General features: G+C 38.2%; 1 protein-coding gene across 3 annotated transcripts in view; it reads right to left on the bottom strand.

Annotated features, from left to right (window-relative positions):
• EYA4 (EYA transcriptional coactivator and phosphatase 4) overlaps positions 1–20,668 on the bottom strand; it is a 75,644-nt gene that overhangs the window by 48,042 nt on the left and 6,934 nt on the right. The window contains exons 3-6 of one of the 3 annotated variants that reach the window (XM_064291009.1): positions 20,026–20,202; positions 19,747–19,874; positions 17,964–18,043; positions 2,535–2,718 (exon numbers count right to left, since the gene is read on the bottom strand). In XM_064291009.1, the coding sequence (XP_064147079.1) occupies positions 2,535–2,718; positions 17,964–18,043; positions 19,747–19,874; positions 20,026–20,202 (569 nt within the window). The remainder of the gene's footprint in view (positions 1–2,534; positions 2,719–17,963; positions 18,044–19,746; positions 19,875–20,025; positions 20,203–20,668) is intronic. The other 2 variants (XM_064291023.1, XM_064291016.1) reach the window with 2 other exon arrangements.

Here is a 20,668-nt window from a genome sequence, read left to right as displayed (position 1 = left end):
TGGATGTTGCAAATAACTAAAAGCAGAAAAATATGCTCAAATAGACTAACGATATTTATAAAATCTCAAACTCACTTTTCTTGTTATCGAGTTTTCAGTTCTTATACAAGTCCTTTATCACACATTTTGCAAATGTTTTCCCCCAATCTGTGGTTTATCTTTTCATTCTTGCAATACTGTCTTTCAAAGAGTGAAGACCTTAATTTCACGAAGTCTAATTTATCATTCATTTTCTTTTATGGGTTGTGTTTTTGGTGTCATATCTATAAAAACTTCGTGTAACACAAGATCACAAATATTTTTCTCCGTGTTTACTTCCAGAAGTTTTATAGTTTTAGTTTTTACATGTAGGTTTATGATCCATTTTGAGTTAATTTTTGTATATGGTGTGATTATGAGTCAAGATTCTTTTTTTTTTTTTTTGCATATTGATGTCTAACTGCTCCAACATCATTTGTTGAGAAGACTATTCTTTCTCCACTGAACTGCCTTTGTACTTTTATTGAAAATAAGTTGCTCAATACATGTATAGTCTAATTCTGAACTCTATTCTGTGCCATTGCTATCTGTAGCTGTCCTTTTGCCAATACCATACTTTTTTTTTTAATGTATTTATTGTGCTTTAAGTGAAAGTTTACAAACTAAGTCAGTTTCTTATACAAAAACTTATACACACCCTGCTATGTACTCCTAGGTGCTCTCTCCCTAATGAGGCAGCACAGTCCTCCTCTTCACCCTGTATTCCCCATGTCCATTCAGGACCATCTCCTGTCCCCCTCTGCCTTCTCATCTCGCCTCCAGACAGAAGCTGCCCACATAGTCTCATGTGTCTACTTGAGGCAAGATGCTCACTCCTCACCAGTATCATTTTCTGTCTTATAATCCAGTCCAATTCCTGTTTGAAGAGTTGGCTTTGAGAATGGTTCCAGTTTTGGGCTAACAGAGGGTCTGGGGACCATGACCTCTGGGGTCCCTCTAGTCTCAGTCAGACCATTAAGTCTGGTCTTTTTACAATAATTTGAGGTCTACATCCCACTATTCTCCTCCTCCCTCAGGGATTCTCTGTTGTGTTCCCTATCAGGGCAGTCATTGGTGGTAGCTGGGCACCAGCTAGTTCTTCTGGTATCAGGCTGATATAGTCTCAGGTTATGTGGTCCTTTCTGTCTCTTGGGCTCATATCTACCCTGTGTCTTTGGTGTTCTTCATTCTCCTTTGTTCCAGGTAGGTTGAGACCAACTGATGCATCTTAGATGACCGTTTGCTACTGTTTAAGACCTCAGACACCACTCTCCAAAGTGGGATGGAGAATGTTTTCTTAATACCTTTTGTTATGCCAATTGACCTAAATGTTCCCTGAAACCATGGTCCCTAGACCCCTGCCCCTGCTACTCTGGTCTTTGAAGCATTTGGTTGTATTCAGGAAACTTCTTAGCTTTTGGTTTAGTCCAGTTGTGCTGAACTCCCCTGTATTGTGTGTGTCTTTCGCTTCACCTAAAATGGTTCTTGTCTACTATCTAATTAGTGAATACCCCTCTCTCTCCCTCCATTCCCCCTCATAACCATCAAAGAATATTTTCCTCTGTGTTTAAACTGTTTCTTGAGTTCTTATGATAGTTGTCTATGATAGTTATCTCGTACAATATTTGTCCTTTTGCAACTGACTCATTTCATTCAGCATAATGCCTCCCAGATTCCTCCGTGTTATGAGACGTTTCATGGATTCATCATTATTCTTAATCATTGTGCAGTATTCCATTATGAAGGCCACACTCTCTTGAATGTGAATTCTAAGACTTTATTGAATGTCTTTCAATCAGCTAATGTGAGTCCTTGAAGTTAGTACTTCTTTTTCAAAATTGCTTTGACTGTTCTAGCTCCTTTGTCTTTCTTTGTAATTATAGAATCAGATTGATAATTTGTACAGAAAGTCTTGTTAGAATTATGATTGGGACTACACTGACTCTCTATTAAGCTTGCTTTTATCTTTAAATACTTCACCTGTGTCAAATATGCGCAAGAAATTTAAATTCCAAAAGATACAGACAAGCTTCAGACAATAACCAATACAATGGATTTTAAATACGTGCTCATTAGACAAAGATATTAAACTATCCACCACTGATCCCACAAATACTTCACTTCCTACTCACTGGCTGGAGCAACTGACAATTCATTAGGGTGAAGGAACTATATAGTCGCTCAGCCATTAAGGAAATACTATCATTTACATCCAAAGAAGAAAATACTACAATTTTTCAGTGAGTTTCAAGTTATTCACAAAATCGGTCCTGCAATAGGTACACTCACGTTTTTACATCTACATTTATACGTAATGCACGTTGTCATTTTGAGGTTAAGATCCCCTAATCTAAAAGAAAGATTTCCTGAAATGCCAGGATAGCCTCCTTTTATGCAGTGATGATAACTAACACAGTTAAACATGAGCAGGATTACCCGGGAGTTTTCAGCTATGTTTTTGAAACACCCATTTCTTCATATTATTAGACACAGCAAAACATGTAAAAGTATTTCACCTGGATGCAGATCTGTACCTGGTTGGCTAGTCAGTCCCGGGAGAGATTCCTGCAACTGATAGGTTGAGGCTGATGATGACGTGCCGTCAGCTGTGTTATTTGATGTCATGTACGCTCCATACGTTGATGCTGAGTAATACTGTGCATACTGGTTTTGGCCAAAGGCTGTGTAGGATGAATAATCCTGAAACAAAAATTGAGATGTGTGTGTTTGCAGACAAATTACCCTCTAGTGTGCTTCAAAGAAAACCAATGGCCATTGTAGCTGCAACACTACTATTTGGCTCCATTTGTTTCTGAGTCTCTAACTTGGAGGGGATCCTAATGGGCAGAGGCTATTTTGCAGGTATCTTCTACATGCTCATACTACTGAACACCTGATGGTTTGCAAACCAGCTGCACTACATGAATTATAATCCACCTAAAGTTTGCATATTCTTCACTTTGCCCCCTATAATTAGTCATCCAAGGATTTGCATCATCAGGTCCTATACACTTGAAGGGGAAAGAAGGAGATGAAATAAGTTCATATTCACGAAATCAGTTTTCATACATCTGCTAACATCACCAGCAAGAAGATGTGGCTGCCCCTCCCAGGTTCCACACTGACGTCAGGCTGTATTTTTGTGGTTTTTCTTCCCATTCAATAGTAGAAGGTAAAGAGTAAATAAAAAAGATGAATAAGAGATTTTTTTACCCAGCCTCTAAACAAGCTAAATGCCACCTGAGGTCTTGATCTGAAGTCTTCAGCGAGCTTTTTAAATATTTATATTGTTACATTTGCTTTCATAGACAAAACAAAGCAGTGTTTGTTTTCATAGAGAAAACAAAGCAGTGTTTGCTTTCATAGAGAAAACAAAGCAGATCCCCTGATCTGCTTTTTATTAAATTTTTAAGAGCCTTAAAATGATCTAATGATTCTTCAAAATCTTTTTACATATTACGATGACAAGAAAGGATTTGTTGCAACAATTGGTGTTTATATACCTAGCATGTTTTAGCCCAAATTGTCATGATGACAAATCCCTTGGCCAGGATTGAGGCCCTTAATATGACACTTCCTAAGGGAACAAAGATCTGCATTTTTATTTTTCAATTTTTTTTAACTTTTTGTTTTTGTTTTGTGCTTTATGGGAAGGTTTACAGAGCAGATTAGTTTCCCATTCAATAGTTTATAGACAAATTATTCCATGACATGGATTGCACTCCCTGTAAAGTGTCAACACTCTCCCGCATTACCACCCTGAGTTCCCCATTTCCATTCCTCTGGTTTTCCTGCCCCTTCCTACCTTCTCATCTGTGCTTTTGAGCATGTGTTGTCCTTTTGGTCTCATGCAGATGACTGTTCTAAAGAGCAGTTTTCTCACATGTGTTATTGTTTATTTATAGGCCTATTATTTGGCTGAAAGGTGATCTCCGGGAATGGCTTCAGTTCCAAGTTAGAAGGGTGTCTAAGGGTCATAGTCTTCCGGGTTCCTCCAGTCACTCTCGAGCCAGTAAATCCGGTCTTTTTTATGAATTTGAATTTTGTTCTACTTTTTTTCCCCCCATTCTAACCGGGACCTTCTATTGTGATCCTGGTTGGAGTAGCTGGGTAGAATCTAGTTCATCTGGTCTTAGGCTGGTGTAGGCTGCAGTTCCTGTGGTCAATTAGTCCTTTGGACTATTTGTTTCCTTGAGTCTTTGGTTCTCTTCACTCTCCTTTCCTCAAGATGGAAACAGACCAGTAGTTGCTTCTTAGACAGCCACTCATAAGCTTTTAAGACCCCAGACACTACTCACCAAAACAGGATATAGAACATATTTTTAAGAACTATGTTATGCCAATGTTATGCCAATTGACTTAGGTATCCCCCAGGACTATGGTCCTTAGCCTTCAAGTCCAGCAACTCAGTCCTGTGAGGTGTTTGGTCATGTCTGGGTTGTTTCCATGACTATGCTCCCTGTGTGTTCTATCATATATATGAGTATATATGCAGCACATACAAATATGTATGTAGAAATATCCACAGCCAACCTACATATGCATATGTGTGTACTCCCACTTGCCCTCCCGCACATATTCAGTATACATATCTGCCTATGAAACCACTCAAAAACTATCATTTGTTATTACTGTTGTTGCAGGATTGTGCGTGTTACAGTATTTACCTTTATTGCCTTTTATTCTTGTGTACCTCTCAGTGTCTTCTCTTGCCTTGGTTATGTTGTGCTGACCTCCCCCTTGTTGTGTACTGCCTTTCCCTTCACCAAAGTTAACACGTGTCTGCTCTCTAGTTAGTGATTTCCCCTCCCTTCCCTTCTCATTCCAGTAACCATTAAAAAATATTTATTTCTGTGTGTAAACCTTTTCTTCACTATTTATAATAGTGGTCTCATACAATATTTGTCCTTTGTGATTGACTTATTTCACTCAGCATAATGTCCTCCAAAGTTATACACGTTTTAAATGTTTCACGAATTCATCATTATTGAAGATCCACATTTTGATGTAGTTTCCAAAAAAGAACATCTCTCTATAAGTAAATTAATCATAAGCAGGATTTTTATGCATATTATCAAAAAAGAATTAATATGGCAGAAAACTAAAATTTTTTCTGGTTTATTAATTTTAGGAGCTGATCTTCCCCTACTACCGTCTATAAACCAAGAAGAATTTTCATCAATATTTGAACAACACTTTCTAACACACCTCTCTGAGAGTAAAATAGTGATAGCTAACATCTACATAGTGCTTACTTTGTATCAGAGCCCTGGTGATCCAGTGGTTAAGCACTTGGTTGCTAACTGAAAGGTCGGTGGTTTGGCAGAAAGATGTGGCAGTCTGCTTCTGTAAAGATTACAGCCTTGGGAACCCGATGGGGCAGCTCTACTTTGTCCTGTAGGGTCTCTATAAGTTGGAATTGACTCAATGGCAATGGGATTTTACTTTGTATCAGGCACTATTCTAAGGGATTAAATATATTCACTTAGTATTTACAACCTTTTATGTGGTATTATTATTATTCCCATTTTATATTGAAAGAGACTAAGGAACAGAGTGGTTAAGTGACTTACCCAATGTCACACGGCTAGTAAGTCTCAGTGCTGTACTTTGGACCCAGAGATAGTAGTGCCACCAGGGTTGGTGTCACCTGGTGTGGTAGCTCCCCTGCCCCCACAGACCTCCTCCTATACCAGATCATACAGAATCCTTATAATGTTTTTGTACTAATGTTACTCATAAATTGTAATTCCCATGTATCACTGAATGTAATGGCAATAATAGTGACATACACAACTAGCAAAATCAAAATTACACCTTTAAATTACAATATCATATGCACAGCCTAAATGTATTTATATTTACATAGTTTCATGCAGTTAAAGTGAAAATTCGGTAAGAAAACAACAGAATTCAAAGTGAAAAGGTTTAAGAACTACATCAAAATTATGTTCATTTTAACATTACATGAGGTTCAGTAATGGCCCAAATAACGTAGAAGTTGTGGACAAACGCATATGGAAATATAATCATAAACGAAATAATACCATAAAAATAAACAGGAATAAAAACACAAGCATTTCAGCACTTAGCGAATTATCTCGACTCAATCAGAGCTTTCCTTTCCTGGCCTTCAAAGCTGCAAACTTGTGAATGACTTCATCAAAATCAACGCCTTTCGCCAACTCACTTTTTAATGTGTTACTATTTTTTTAAACCATAATTCAAACTTAAACCCTGAAAATTTCATTAAAGTTAGATATATATTTGCAAGACAGTGATGTTTTTAAAGAAAATTTTAAAAAGACTAAAATTAAAAAAAAAAATTTACAGTTTAAGTCATATTTCTGACATGTATCAAGAAACATGGAAACCCTGGTGGAGTAGTAGTTAAATACTACGGTTGCTAACTGAGAGGTTGGCAGTTCGAATCTGTCAGGCGCTCCTTGGAAACTCTACTGGGCAGTTCTACTCTCTCCTATAGGGTCGCTATGAGTCAGAATCAACTCAACGGCAGTGGGTTTGGTTTTTTTGAGTTTTTTTTTTAATCAAGAAACATAGCATTTCCCCCACTTCATGCTTTAGACCGTCAATTTCTCTATTTAGTTATCAAAGTCATATAATCAATGTTATACATATAAGTTTATTATCAATTTTAATCACAGAATATGTGATACAGTTGTAAATTGAATGTAGTATTTCTTAGATTATATGACTATTAACAACAAAATTGTGCTTTTGTAAAATCTGTATTGAATTATAACATCATTAGTAAATGAGCGAACCTTTTTTTGATTTTTTTCCTTTTCCTTTAGTTACTACTTCATTCTCAAAGAAGTTATTGATATATGCTCACAAATACTAATTACCACAATATTGTAGCTAAAAACACCAGAAAATTCAACAAAATCTGCAACTATAAAAACACCAGCAGCGACAACGACAACGTTCCTGCTTGTAGTGCAAGCAGATGAAACCCCGTGATTCAAAGTATCATTGTAACTGAGCAATGATAACAATCCTGATCAGAGCCCATCAGAAGGTTCACAAAATAAATCAGCATAGAGTTTTGGCCTTGTAGGTATATTTATACATGTAAGCTGGTCTAACAAAAATATTCCTGTTGTTTAACTAACTACAGGGATATTTTTTAGAAAAAACAATAAATTTCTGCTGCAACACTGCACAAAAATTTTATAGACAGTCATTTGGGTGTCACACCTTCTGACAACGTCACCTGGTGCGGTCTGCACCCTCCACACCTCCTAGTGATGCCCTGCCCAGAGAGCCTGCTTCCGGGGCCTCTACGCTGAAGCTCTACACTAGGTTGTTAATGCCCTTAGAGGAAGATGAAGTTACTTACTGGAAAGGTCCAGAACACTGTTGTTGTTGTTACGTGCCGTCAAGTTGGTTCCAACTCATGGTGACTTTGTGTTCAACAGAATGAAACACTGCCTGGTCCTGAGCTTTCCTCACGGTCATTGTTATGCTTAAGACCACTGTTGCAGCCACTGACTCAATCCATGTCATTGAGAGCCTCCATTTTTTTGCTGACCCTCTACTTTACCAAGCATGATGTCCTTCTCCAGTGACTGATCCCTTCTGAGAACAGGTGCAAAGTATGTGAGACGGAGTCTCACAATCCATGCTTCCATAGAACATTCTGGTTGTACTTCTTCCAAGACAGATTTGTTTATTTCTTTGGCAGCCCATGGCATTTTCAATATTCTTCTCCAACACCACAATTCAAAGGCATCAATTCTTCTTGGGCCTTCCTTATTCAATTTCCAGCTTTCACATGCATATGAGGCAACTGAAAACACCACGGTTTGGGTAACGCACATCTTAGTCTTCAAGGCGACGATTTTGCTTGTCAACAGTTTAAAGAGATCTTTTGCATCAGATTTGCCCAACTCAATACGTCTTTTGATTTCCGTCTGCTGCTTCCATTGCTGTTGATTGTACATCCAAGTAAAATGAAATCCTTGATAACTTCAATCTTTCTCCATTTATCACAATGTTGCTTATTGGTCCAGTTTTGAGGATTTCTGTTTTCTTTAAGTTGAGGTGTAATCCATACTGAAGGCTGTGGTCTTTGATCTTCATCAGTAAGCGCTTCGAATCCTCTTCACTTTCAGCAAGTAAGGTTGTATCATCTGCATATCGAAGGTTGTTGGTGAGTCTTCCTCCAATCCTGATGCCCCGTCCTTCTTCATATAGGCAAGCTTCTCAGGTTATCTGCTCAGCAAACGGACTAAACAGATATGGTGAAAGGATACAACCCTGACACACACCTTTCCTGACCTTTAAGCCATGCACTATCCCCTTGTTCTGTTTGAACGACTGCCTCTTGATCTATGTACAGGTTCCTCAAGAGCACAATTAAGTGTTCTGGAATTCCCATTCTTCAAAATGTTATCCATAATTTGTTACGATCCACAGAGTTGAATGCCTTGTTGTTGTTAGGTGCCGTCGAGTCCGTTCCAACTCATAGCAACCCTACGCACAACAAAACGAAACACTGCCCGGTCCTGCGCCATCCTTACAATTGTTGTTATGCTTGAGCTCATTGTTGCAGTCACTGTGTCAATCCACCTCGTTGAGGGTCTTCCTCTTTTCTGCTGACCCTGTACTCTGCCAAGCATGATGTCCTTCTCCAGGGACTGACCCCTCTGGACAACATGTCCAGAGTATGTAAGACGCAGTCTCGCCATCCTTGCCTCTAAGGAGCATGTTGGCAGCACTTCTTCCAAGACAGATCTGTTCGTTCTTTTGGAAGTCCGTGGTATATTCAATATTCTTCGCCGATACCACAATTCAAAGGTGTCAACTCTTCTTCGGTCTTCCTTATTCATTGTCCAGCTTTCACATGCATATGATGTGATTGAAAATACCACGTCTTGGGTCAGGCGCACCTTAGTCTTCAGGGTGACATCTTTGCTCTTCAACACTTTGAAGAGGTCCTTTGCAGCAGATTTACCCAATGCAATGTGTCTTTTGATTTCTTGACTGCTCCTTCCATGGCTGTTGATTGTGGATCCAACTAAAATGAAACCCTTGACAACTTCAATCTTTTCTCCATTTATCATGATGTTGCTCATTGGTCCACTTGTGAGGATTTTTATTTTCTTTATGTTGAGGTGTAATCCATACTGAAGGCTGTGGTCTTTGATCTTCATTAGTAAGTGCTTCAAGTCCTCTTCACCTTCAGCAAGCAAGGTTGTGTCATCTGCATAATGTAGGTTGTTAATGAGTCTTCCTCCAATCCTTATGCTCTGTTCTTCTTCATATAGTCCAGCTTCTCGTATTATTTGCTCAGCATACAGATTAAATAGGTATGGTGAAAGAATACAACCCTGACGCACACCTTTCCTGACTTTAGACCAATCAGTATCCCCTTGTTCTGTCCGAACAACTGCCTCTTGATCTATGTAAATGTTCCTCATGAGCACAATTAAGTGTCCTGGAATTCCTATTCTTTGCAGTGTTATCCATAGTTTGTTATGATCCACACAGTCGAATGCCTTTGCATAGTCAATAAAACACAGGTAAACATCCTTCTGGTATTCTCTGCTTTCAGCCAGGATCCATCTGACATCAGCAATGATATCCCTGGCTCCACATCCTCTTCTGAAATCAGCCTGAATTTCTGGCAGTTCCCTGTCAATATACTGCTGTAGCCATTTTTGAATGATCTTCAGCAGAATTTTGCTTGCGTGTGATATTAATGATATTGTTCTATAATTTCCACATTCAGTTGGATCACCTTTCTTGGGAATAGGCATAAATATGGATGTCTTTCAGTCAGTTGGCCAGGAAGCTGTCTTCCATATTTCTTGGCATAGACAAGTGAGCATCTCCAGGGCTGCATCTGTTTGTTGAAACATTTCAATTGATATTCCATCAAATCCTGGAGCCTTGTTTTTTGCCAGTGCCTTCAGAGCAGCTTGGACTTCTTCCTTCAGTACCATCGGTTCCTGATCATATGCCACCACTTGAAATGGTTGAATATCGACTAATTCTTTTGGGTATAATGACTCTGTGTATTCCTTCCACCTTCTTTTTTTTTTTTTTAATAATTTTTATTGAGCTTTAAGTGAACGTTTACAAATCAAGTCAGTCTGTCACATATAAGCTTATATACACCTTACTCCATACTCCTACTTACTCTCCCCCTAATGAGTCAGCCCTTCCGGTCTCTCCTTTCGTGACAATTTTGCCAGTTTCTAACCCTCTCTACTTTCCTATTTCCCCTCCAGACAGGAGATGCCAACACAGTCTCAAGTGTCCACCTGATACAAGTAGCTCACTCTTCATCAACATCTCTCTCCAACCCACTGTCCAGTCCCTTCCATGTCTAATGAGTTGTCTTCGGGAATGGTTCCTGTCCTGGGCCAACAGAAGGTTTGGGGACCATGACCGCCGGGATTCCTCTAGTCTCAGTCAGACCATTAAGTCTGGTCTTTTTATGAGAATTTGGGGTCTGCATCCCACTGTTCTCCTGCTCCCTCAGGGGTTCTCTGTTGTGCTCCCTGTCAGGGCAGTCATCCGTTGCAGCCAGGCACCATCTAGTTCTTCTGGTCTCAGGATGATGTAAGTCTCTGGTTCCTGTGGCCCTTTCTGTCTCTTGGGCTCGTAGTTGTCGTGTGACCTTGGTGTTCTTCATTCTCCTTTGATCCAGGTGGGTTGAGACCAATTGATGCATCTTAGATGGCCGCTTGTTAGCATTTAAGACCCCAGACGCCACATTTCAAAGTAGGATGTAGAACGTTTTCTTAATAGTATTATTTTGCCAATTGACTTAGAAGTCCCCTTAAGCCATAGTCCCCAAACTCCCACCCTTGCTCCGCTGACCTTCAAAGCATTCAGTTTATCCAGGAAACTTCTTTGCTTTTGGTCCAGTCCATTTGAGCTGGCCTTCCGTGTATTGAGTATTGTCTTTCCCTTCACCTAAAGTAGTTCTTATCTACTATCTAATCAGTAAATAACCCTCTCCCACCCTCCTGCCCTCCCCCCCTCGTAACCACAATAGAATGTGTTCTTCTCAGTTTAAACTATTTCTCAAGATCTTATAATAGTGGTCTTATACAATATTTGTCTTTTTGCATCTGACTAATTTCACTCAGCATAATGCCTTCCAGGTTCTTCCATGTTATGAAATGTTTCACAGATTCGTCACTGTTCTTTAACAATGCATAGTATTCCGTTGTGTGAATATACCATAATTTATTTAACCATTCATCTGTTGAAGGACACCTTGGTTGCTTCCAGCTTTTTGCTATTGTAAACAGTGCTGCAATAAACATGGGTGTGCATATATCTGCTCGTGTGAAGGCTCTTATTTCTCTAGGATATATTCCGAGGAGTGGGATTTCTGAGTTGTGTGGTAGTTCTATTTCTAACTGTTTAAGAAAACGCCAGATAGATTTCCAAAGTGGTTGTACCATTTTACATTCCCACCAGCAGTGTATAAGAGTTCCAATCTCTCCGCAGCCTCTCCAACATTTATTATTTTGTGTTTTTTGGATTAATGCCAGCCTTGTTGGAGCGAGATTGAATCTCATCGTAGTTTTAATTTGCATTTCTCTATGGCTAATGATCGAGCGCATTTTCTCTTGTGTCTTTTAGCTACCTGAATATCTTCTTCAGTGAAGTGCGAGTTCATATCCTTTGCCCACTTTTTGATTGGGTTGTTTGTTTGTGGTTGAGTTTTAACAGAATCATATAGATTTTAGAGATCAGGCGCTGGTCGGAGATGTCACAGCTGAAATTTTTTTTCCCAATCTGTAGGTGGTCTTTTTACTCTTTTGGTGAAGTCTTTAGATGAGCATATCCCAAAAACGCATAGGTGTTTGATTTTTTAGGAGCTCCCAGTTATCTGGTTTCTCTTCATCATGTTTAGTAATGTTTTGTATTCTGTTTATGCCTTGTATTAGGGCTCCTAACGTTGTCCCTATTTTTTCTTCCATAATCTTTATCGTTTTAGTCTTTATGTTTAGGTCTTTGATCCACTTGGAGTTAGTTTTTGTGCTTGGTGTGAGGTATGGGTCCTGTTTCTTTTTTTTGCAAATGGATATCCAGTTATGCCAGCACCATTTGTTAAAAAGACTATCTTTTCCCCAATTAACTGACACTGGGCCTTTGTCAAATATCAGCTGCTCATATGTGGATGGATTTATATCTGGATTCTCAACTCTGTTCCATTGGTCTATGTGCCTGTTTTTGTGTCAGTACCAGGCTGTTTTGACTACCGTGGCTGTATAATATGTTCTAAAATCAGGTAGAGTGAGGCCTCCCACGTTCTTCTTCTTTTTCCGTAATGCTTTACTTATCCAGGGCTTCTTTCCCTTCCATATGAAGTAGGTGATTTGTTTCTCCATCACATTAAAAAATGTCACTGGAATTTGGATTGGAAGTGCATTGTATATATAGATGGCTTTTGGTAGAATAGACATTTTTACTATGTTAAGTCTTCCTATCCATGAGCAAGGTATGTTTTTCCACTTATGTAGGTCCCTTTTAGTTTCTTGCACTAGTACTTTGTAGTTTTCTTTGTATAGGTATTTTATATCTTTGGTAAGATTTATTCCTAAGTATTTTATCTTGTTGGGGGCTACTGTGAATGGTATTGATTTGGTGATTTCCTCTTCGATGTTCTTTTTGTTGATGTAGAGGAATCCAAGTGATTTTTGAATGTTTATCTTGTAACCTGAGACTCTGCCAAACTCTTCTATTAGTTTCAGTAGTTTTCTGGAGGATCCCCTAGGATTTTCTGTGTACGAGATCATGTCATCTGCAAATAGAGATAATTTTACTTCTTCCTTGCCAATCCAAATGCCCTTTATTTCTTTGTCTAGCCTAATTGCTCTGGCTAGGACCTCTTCCACTTCATTTTTGACAATTTCCAATTTTTCTAGATTCATACTTGGTACATTCCAGGTTCCGATTATTAATGGATGTTTGCAGCTGTTTCTTCTCATTTTGAGTCGTGCCACATCAGCAAATGAAGGTTCCAAAAGCTTTACTTCATCGACGTCATTAAGGTCGACTCTACTTTGAGGAGGCAGCTCTTCCCCAGTCATCTTTTGAGTGCCTTCCAACCTGGGGGGCTCATCTTCCAGCACTATATCAGACAATGTTCTGCTGCTATTCATAAGGTTTTTGCTGGCTAATGCTTTTCAGATGTAGACTGCCGGGTCCTTCTTCCTGGTCTGTCTTAGTGTGGAAGCTCAGCTGAAACCTGTCCTCTATGGGTGACCCTGCTGGTATCTGAATACTGGTGGCATAGCTTCCAGCATTACAGCAACACACAAGCCCCCACAGTAAGAAAAAGTGACAGACACATGGGGATGAATGCCTTAGCATAGTCAATAAAACACAGATAAACATCTTTCTGGTATTCTCCGCTTTCAGCCAAGATCCATCTGACATCAGCAATGGTATCCCTGGTTCCATATTCTCTTCTGAATCCAGCTTGAATTTCTGGAAGTTCCCTGTTGATATACTGCTGCAGCTGCTTCTGAATGATCAGCAAAATTTTACTTGCGTGTGATATTAATATTGTTCAATAATTTCCACATATGGTTGAATCACCTTTCTTGGAAATAGGCATAAATATGGATTCTTCCAGTCTGTTGGCCAGGTATCTATCTTCCAAATTTCTTGGCATAGACGAGTGAGCACTTCAAATACTGCATCTGTTTGTTGAAACATCTCAGCTGGTATTCTGTCAATTCCCGGAGCCTTGTTTTTCATCAATGCCTTCAGTGCAGCTTGGATTTCTTCATTTAGTACCGTCAATTTCTGATCATATGCTGCCCTCCTGAAATGTATGAACGTCGATCAATGCTTTTTGGTATAGTGACTCTGTATATTCCTTCCGTATTCTTTTGATGCTTCCTGCATCATTTAATATTTTCCCTGTAGAATCCTTCACTCTTGCAACTCAAGGCTTGAATTTTTTTTTCAGTTCTTTCAGCTTGAGAAATGTCGAGCGTGTTCTTCCCTTTTGGTCTTCTATCTCCAGCTCTTTGCACATGTCATTATAATACTTTATTTGTCTTCTTGAGTCATCCTTTGAAATCTTTTGTTCAGCTCTTTTACTTCCTCATTTCTTCCTTTTGCTCTAGCTGCTCAACATTCAAGAGCAAGTTTCAGAGTCTCTTCCGACACCTTTTTTGGTCTTTTCTTTCCTGTTTTTTTTTTTTTTTAATGATCTCTTGCTTTCTTCATGTATGATGCCCTTGATGTCGTTCCACGTGTCTGGTCTTTGGTCATCAGTGTTTAATGCATCAAATCTGTTCTTGAGATGGTCTCTAAATTCAGGTGTGATGTACTTAAGGTTGTACTTTGGCTCTTGTCGAATTGTTCTAACTTTCTTCAGTTTCAACTTGAACTTACATATGAGCAACTGATGGTCTGTTCTGCAGTGGGCCCCTGGTCTTGTCCTGACTGATGATATTGAGCTTTTCTATCGTCTCTTTCCACAGATGTAGTCGATTTGATTCCCGTGTATTCCATCTGGTGAGGTCCACATCTTTTACGTTGGTAAAAAAGGTATTTGCAATGAATTCATTCGTCATGCAAAATTCTATCATGGGATCTCCAGCATTGTTTCTATCACCAAGGCCATGTTTTCCAACTAGCGATGCTTTTTCTTCATTTCCAACTTTTGCATTCCAATCACCAGGGATTATCAATGCATTCTGATTGCACGTTTGATCAATTTCAGACTGCAGAAACGTAAAAATCTTCAATTTCTTCATCTTTGGCCTTAGTGGTTGGTGCATAAATTTGAATAATTGTTGTATTAACTGGACTTCCTTGTAGGCATATGGATACTATCCTACCACTGACAGCATTGCACTTCAGTATAGATCTTGAAATGTTCTTTTTGATGATGAATGCAACACCATTCCTCTTCATGTTGTCGTTCCTGGCATAGTAGACCATATGATCATCTGATTCAAAACGGCCAATACCAGTCCATTTCAGCTCACTAATGCGTAGGATATCGGTATGTATGTGTTGCATTTCAGAGTACTAGCTTCTGGAAATTATAAGGTTTTTTTTGTATTAAAAAAAAACTCTCCTCTTCATTTCCATTACTGTCACCCTTTATCCAAGCTACCTTTATTTCCTGTTGCAGCTAATGTTCCAGGTTTCTAATTTGGTTCCTGGCTTCCACTTTGGCTTTCTACAAAGTCCCTGAAGCCAGAGTAATATTTTCAAGATTTATATTATATTACGCTATATTCCTGCTCAAAACCTTTTAATAGCTTCCCACTGGCCTTGGAACAGAATCCAAATTCCTTCTTCTAAGCCACAGGCCTTGTATGCATTGAATGTTGTTATCGTTGAGTGCCAGTGAGTTGACTCCAATACCTAGTGATCCAATGTGATGGAGCAGAACTGCCCCATATGGGTTTCTTGGCTGTAACCTTTACAAAAGCAGATTGCCAGGGCTTTCCCTTACAGAGACTTTGCGTGGGTTTGAACTGCCAGTTTTTCTTTTAGCACCTTAGAGTTTAACCCTTGGGCCATGAGGGCTCCCTATGAGTTGAATAGCATCCCCCAAATTCATGTCCACCTGGAACCTATGACTGTAACCTCATTGGGAAATAGGATCTTGAAGATGTCTTCAACTTAAGACGATGTCATACTGGATTACTGTGTACCCTAAATCCATGACTGGTCTCTTTATTAGGAAATGGAGATTTAGAGAAGACAGTTATGCACAGAAGGAAGAAAGCCATGTGAAGACAGAGGTAGATATTTGACTGATATAGCTACAAACAAAGGAATGCCAAGGATTGCCAGAAACTGTCAGAGGACACACCAAGTCTTTTACCTCTCAGGGGGCTTGGTGCGTGCTGCTTTCTATACCTAAAAAATCCTTGCCGTCATTCCTCTCCCATTTCTTGGAAATCTTGGCCTAAATGTGGTTTCCACAGAGAAGCCTTCCATAAAGCCTTCTCTACTCAAAATTAGATTTCTAAGAATATTTATATTAGCATCCTGTTCTCTTCCTTCATGTTTTCTAGTTCTGTATTTATTTGTTTTTATTGATTTATTGTCTGCTTTTTTCTCCCTAAGCTGTAAGCTCCGTGAGGAAAGAATCAGGTCTGATCTACTATTGCTTACTCCATAGTGTCACAAGAATATAAATCAGTTTCTAATACATAATAAGCCAGTTGCCACTGAGTAAATTCTCACTCATGGCGTCCTCTTGTGTGTCAGAGTAGAACTGTGCTCTGTAAGATATTCAATGGCTGATTTTTTGGAAGTAAAATGCCAGGCCTTTCTTCCAAGGCACCTCTGGGTGGACTCAAACTTTCTTTCGGTTAGCAGCTGGGCAGGTTAATCATTTGCATCACCCAGGGACTCCCAACACACAATAGGTACTCATTAAGTATTTGTGAAAAGAATAAATTGCTATTCAGACTACAGTCTATTATATAGGTTACATTTTGTATTAAGGCAACTGCATTTAAATATTCAGATGGTATTGGATCCTTGTCATAATATAAATCCATCTTTGTCAATAAATTTTCTTCTCCTTTATGAAAAATTTTTTAATTCAACCAAGTAGAGCTGAAGAGCCTTTCTTTTTCACTACTTTTCTGCCTGGTGCATATTTCTACTGTTATACTCTTTAGAAACCACCCTCTGTTGGTATAATTTTCATGTTTATTTCTTCAGGAGATCTTATCCTTCTAGATAGTAGGGAACAATGCATTATTATTTTTATTATTAGTTTTGAATTCTCAATGCCTAGCCAAAAATTTATTGTATAGCAAGTGCTCAATACACATTCACTGTATTAATAAATAAGTGAAATTAGGCTATCTGGATTATCAAAAATTTTCAATTTTTTTTGATAAAGTATGTATACTGACTCTGACATGTAGTATTTAAAGAAATGATTTTTCTAGGTAATGCCAAATTGGAGTTTAATCCTACTAAAAACATTCTTATTCCATATTATTTTAATAACAAAAATTTCTTCTGGCCTTTTATTATGTTAATATAAACTATAAGAAGGCAATTAATGTAATTCCTTCCGTAAGTGGAAAGAGCGAATCCTTGTATAATAGCTTACGTTTTAGAGTATACGAAAGTCTGGCAATTATATCAAAGTGAAATAGTACACTGGCTACTCTTCGATCTCAACTATCCTGCAAGTGGTTGAGAATCAGAAAATAAGGACAAAAGATCTGACGTGTCAACATACTTCACAAACTCATCTCAGAGCCCATTCACTAATTCAAAGCCATCTGCTTTTGTTACACACATAATTGTAATAGCTCAGATTTTAAAACTCACAAAAATACTTAAAAAGCATAATTAAGAGGAAGACTAAGGGCTTCCAGAGGCAGGGGAAATGGAAAAAGCAAAAAATTACAGCTGTCAGAAAAGTTGGACTTAAATATTTATTAAAAGGAGTCAAAGAACAAAAACAAACAAAAAAAACCCTAGCCAACAGTAGTTTGGAAGGTATTTTGTTTAGTGATAAATGATACTTTCTAGGACTGATAATGTTGCGCAGTCTACATCACAATCCAACTATTAATTTTCATTCAATCTATTAATTAACATTTATAATGATAACTTTTATTAAGAAAAATATAATTACGTTCAGTCGATTTTAAGATGACAAGAGAGTCTGTAATATACTTTATAATTACAAAATAAATGATTAAAATAATCCCAGTTTAAATGATTAAAGGGCAAATCTTTAGCAAGCAGAAAATTTAAAATACCGAGAATAACACATATCTCAAGAATTCTGAATGGCTAATTTTTTTTACTATTCTGAAATATCACCTGAATTTAAAATAAAGAAATGTCATTTGGAAGAACATGCATTTATATGTCACCTTGAAACTACACTTCGAAGATCTGAAATAGATATAAAAAAGTGGAAATGCAAAAAGCTAGCGTACCTGCTGTGAGCCGCTGAAATTCGTTGAATTGGAAACTGAATTATTTGCATAAATAGTAGAGGATGGTGCAAAACTAGAACCTAGAGGAAAGGAACAAATTACATTTAAAAAGCGTTTCTTATACAATAACAAAAATACTTCCCTTGGCAGAATTCAATGAGAGAAATCAATTTTGAATTTTGTTGTAATTGTTAAGGCAGTGGAAATTGAAGTCAAGCAACTTATAAAGAAGATGTGCTTAGCTCTAGGCCTCTGGGAACAGCAGGTAAAGTCTATGCCATGGGAGTCTGGCTAAACAGGAGCACACTGGGACAGCTTTAGCAAGGACTGCAGCTAACATTCAAGGGTTAAGTGTCCAGAAGTAAAGGGGTATTCAAAAAATAAAATATTATATGGACTGAGACTACTTCCAGGAAACTACTGGAACTTCCAAATTATCGTATCGACTGCATTTACATACAAAGTCACATGAGTTAAACCTTTGGATGTGATTTGCCTTAGGAAATAAACATACAGAACCCATTTAGAATTGATGTTTGCATCTCCCTCTCTGTTTTTAAAGACCTTTTGCTAGAACAAAAAGCTGTGATCCAGGGTTCAGACTGGAGGGAAGCTATGTATTTTGCAGTGATTTAGGTCTGCAGGCTTTCTAAAACTTTACTAAAAGGTCTTGAATTTATTTACTTATTTATTTTTTAATTAGGGCAAAAATAAGTGAACAATCACAGGTTTAAAAAAAGGTCCTGATGCAATGTATTTGCCAAGGGTAAAATGAAAGACTACTGAGGCAGCTGATTACTTGTTTTATCAATGTTTTGAATAGCATTATGTAATCAACACAAATTAGTCTGGCCTGGCATATGCAATATGAAAGTATCTTGGGGAATAAAAGAAACTGTCTCCATGCCCACTTTCACGCTGCTAACTGAAGCTGTGTGTGGCTCATTGTGGCTGTAACATGTACACAAGTATGTGCCTATCCACACTCTAGAAAAACAGAGATCTGCCACTTCAGCCTAAAAGGTCTAAACAATTATTTTAGTCAATTGACTAACAGGTCAATTCTTATAGGTTCAAATGCATTAATACAGCTCAAAATTTATGACTACCAATATAGATAAAAGACAGGAAATAGCTTTTAATGTTTTTACTATGCCACTAAAATTTCTTCTGTAACTACTACATAAAAAGCAAACATAATTTTTATGGGAGTCAAAAATAAGAAGAAAAAGTAACGCTCATATACTGAGGTTTTTTGGGTAGAATAAAAATTAAATAAATATTTTTATTAGAAATTATAGTATCACTAGGGAATTGTTAGGGATGAACAAAAAATCTTCAATCATTCAAAGATAAGGGAGACTTAACAAAAGTGCTAATGTAATTTTAAATATAAACAAAACAGAGTTGAGCACTTAAGGAATGCTGCAAAAAATACTGGTTTGTGTTATGAATCTTTTAAATAGTTCAAGTAGACATCAAACATGCTGACTGAAGTTATGGCTTCGCAAACACTGGCTTGGAGTTGCTTTGCTTGGACTTGGTTTCCTGTCGATGTTACATAGTTTAAATATAAGTATTTAAGTTTGGTATGGATCATGCTTCTTCCTATGTGCTCAACCATTTTCATCATGTTTCTGCCTAGTTATTTGTCTTTTCTGATGAAACCGTGTGAGCCGTGGTAACGTTAAAAACTGTCGGCGTGATGTATATTCCTAGTCTGAAGCCAAGGAATCTCAAAGAATTAGTTCTCATATAACAGGTTTCATGTGTGGCTACTTACCTGGCATTTGGTAAGAATAAGGTGTCTGGCCTGGCTGTGGGGTGGAAAACCCGGGGCTGTAACTGAGGCACCCACTCTGTAATGGGGACTGGGTTTGTGAAAGTCCACTCTCTGTCTTGATGCCTGGCAACATCACGCCCAAATCTGTTTGAAAATGTATATGCAAAGCATTTCATTAGTAAAATGACCTTAACTTCTGAGCTGCAACTTTTATCAGGATATACAACTTCTAACCAGCAGGATTACCTGCTTATAACCAAAGAAGGAGAAGATAGAAGACACGAAATACCGTAAGTTGGCAGGCTGTAGGGCTGTCCTGTCTGCGAGTAGGCCGTGTAGACGGCTGGCTGCTGCATCCCCGAATACTGAGTCTGGCCTGCGTAGGCGGACATTGTTTGAGCTGCTGGTGTAGAAAGAATGTGTGGATAGGGCCTAAATATCAGAAAAATAGCATTACTGTGGCAAAAAAGACTGCATATTAATTCAGACAGCTTAGATTCAGTGAGACCTTATAATATCCAGGAAGTAATCCTCCTATTTATCCACAATTTAACTTTAACAATATAAAAACCAAAAAAAAAAAAACAAAGCCGTTGCTGTTAAGTCGATTCTGACTCATATCGACCCTATAGGACAGAGTAGAACTGCCCCATAGAGTTTCCAAGGAGTGCCTGGTAGATTTGAACTGCTGATCTTTTGTTTAGCAGCCGTAGGACTTAACCACTATACCACCAGGGTTTCCTTTAACAACATAGGAAAGAACAAAACAAGTTTGAATGTTGGAAGCCCAGGCTAGGCTATAAACCAGTCTAGTGACCTTGGGCCAAAAATTTAATCTCCCTACTTCTACATCACCTGTAAAATGAGAACCATGATTTATATATGTGAAGTCTCTTTCAGGTCTCCAATTCTTGTTTACTCC

Source organism: Loxodonta africana, chromosome 1 (genome assembly GCF_030014295.1).
Source record: "Loxodonta africana isolate mLoxAfr1 chromosome 1, mLoxAfr1.hap2, whole genome shotgun sequence".
NCBI lineage: Eukaryota > Metazoa > Chordata > Mammalia > Proboscidea > Elephantidae > Loxodonta > Loxodonta africana.
Note: the sequence above shows the minus strand (reverse complement) of the source record. Positions and strands in the feature narration are given on the sequence as shown.